Source organism: Cornus florida, unplaced genomic scaffold (genome assembly GCF_030987335.1).
Source record: "Cornus florida cultivar Cherokee Brave unplaced genomic scaffold, ASM3098733v1 CherokeeBrave_3.0.0_Hap2_Chr09, whole genome shotgun sequence".
NCBI classification, from domain to species: Eukaryota; Viridiplantae; Streptophyta; class Magnoliopsida; order Cornales; family Cornaceae; genus Cornus; species Cornus florida.
Genome location: NW_026775579.1, coordinates 88,668,910 through 88,670,459, shown reverse-complemented (window position 1 = coordinate 88,670,459; position 1,550 = coordinate 88,668,910). Strand labels below are relative to the sequence as shown.

The following is a 1,550-nucleotide window of genomic DNA, read 5'->3' as shown; positions in this document are numbered from 1 at the left end:
AAGCCATGAAAGTAATGGGAGAGACCCATGAAGGGATATGTGGTGCTCACCAAGCTGGAATAAAGATGAAGTGGCTGATTAGAAGGTACGCTTATTACTAGCCCGGGATGCTTAAAGATTGTATCACATACGCCAAAGGATGTCAAGCGTGTCAAAGGCATGGGCCAATCCATAGAGCCCCGGCGATTGAATTACAACCAATCATAAAACCATGGCCTTTTAGAGGATGGGCTATGGATTTGATAGGGAAAGTTTATCCACCTTCTTCTAAACAACATTGTTTTATCATTGTGGCAACTGACTACTTTACCAAGTGGGTCGAAGCGGTGCCCATGAAGTCAGTGCACCAAGAAGATGTGATTCGGTTTATCAAACAACATGTTATTAATAGATTTGGGATCCCAGAATCAATCACAACTGATCGAGGTTCAGCCCTTGTTGCCAAAGAAGTGCAGGCATTTGCAACAGAGTACGGGATCAAGCTCCTAAACTCAACCCCTCACTTTGCACAAGGAAATGGTCAAGCCGAGTCGTCTAATAAGACGCTAAAAGGCATCATTGAAAAAATGGTGGAAGATAACCCTAGGGTGTGGCATGAATTGTTATCAGAAGCACTTTGGGCATATAGGACTTCTCAACGGTCAAGCACAGGTGTGACTCCATTCATGCTCATCTATGGTCATGATGCAGTTTTGCCTATGGAAGTGACTGTGCGGTCAATGAGATTCGCATTGCAAAACAATTTGACCCTTACTGAATATAATGAGTCTATGTTGATCGAATTGGAGGACCTAGACGAAGTAAGGTTAAGGGCTCTTGACCACATACAAGTTCAGAAAAGGCGAGTAGCAAGGGCATATAACAAGCGTGTTAGGGCCAAAATCTTCGGTGAAGGTGACTTGGTTTGGAAGACTATCCTCCCAATGGGTGTGAATGATCGAAAATATGGAAAATGGTCACCAAATTGGGAAGGTCCATTTATGGTTTACAAAGTCTTAAAAGGAGGCGCATATCATTTGCAAGATCTTGACGGGGAAATACACCCTCGACCGATTAATGGCCGATACTTAAAAACTTATTATCCTACAATGTGGGAGACAATGGAGAATAAAACCAAAGATGGTTAAATAACCAGAAACCATAGAGACATGCATTTCATTCATTGTTTTCATTGAGTACAAAAGTTTATAAGAGTCATTACCTATCATTTTCTTTGCAGATAAACAAAATGACTCCTGAGCTCATCCCACTCTTTATTAGACATGGCCATTTTTTCATCCTCTTTGGCCTTCTCAGTCCTCAGTCGAGGAATTTCTTTTGAGACCGATTCTCTCTGCTGATCAATTTCCACATTCTTTTGATAAATCTCCTTCATCTGAATAACGAGTCCTTCTCTTGACCGCGCAGTTCCAGTCAATTCCATCTTGAGACGTTTTATTTCCTGTTCGATCTCTGCTGCTGGTTTTCCTTGACATGAGTTAATTTTAAGGCCCGAAAATGGGATACATTGTCTTTCTCTTGTTGAATCAAAGATTCTTGCTCCTGCAGCT

At 41.7% G+C, this 1,550-nt stretch overlaps 1 protein-coding gene across 1 annotated transcript; it reads left to right on the top strand.

Moving 5' to 3' along the window:
• Positions 1-233: 233 nt before the first annotated feature.
• On the top strand, positions 234-1,127 carry LOC132273111 (uncharacterized). Its single transcript, XM_059774140.1, has one exon. It carries the CDS (start codon positions 234-236, stop codon positions 1,125-1,127), a length of 894 nt encoding a protein of 297 aa, XP_059630123.1.
• Positions 1,128-1,550: the final 423 nt, after the last annotated feature.

What these genes read in the sequence shown, in the direction of transcription:
- LOC132273111 (XM_059774140.1), top strand. Translation starts at nt 234, where the DNA reads ATGGATTTGATAGGGAAAGTTTATCCACCTTCTTCTAAACAACATTGT.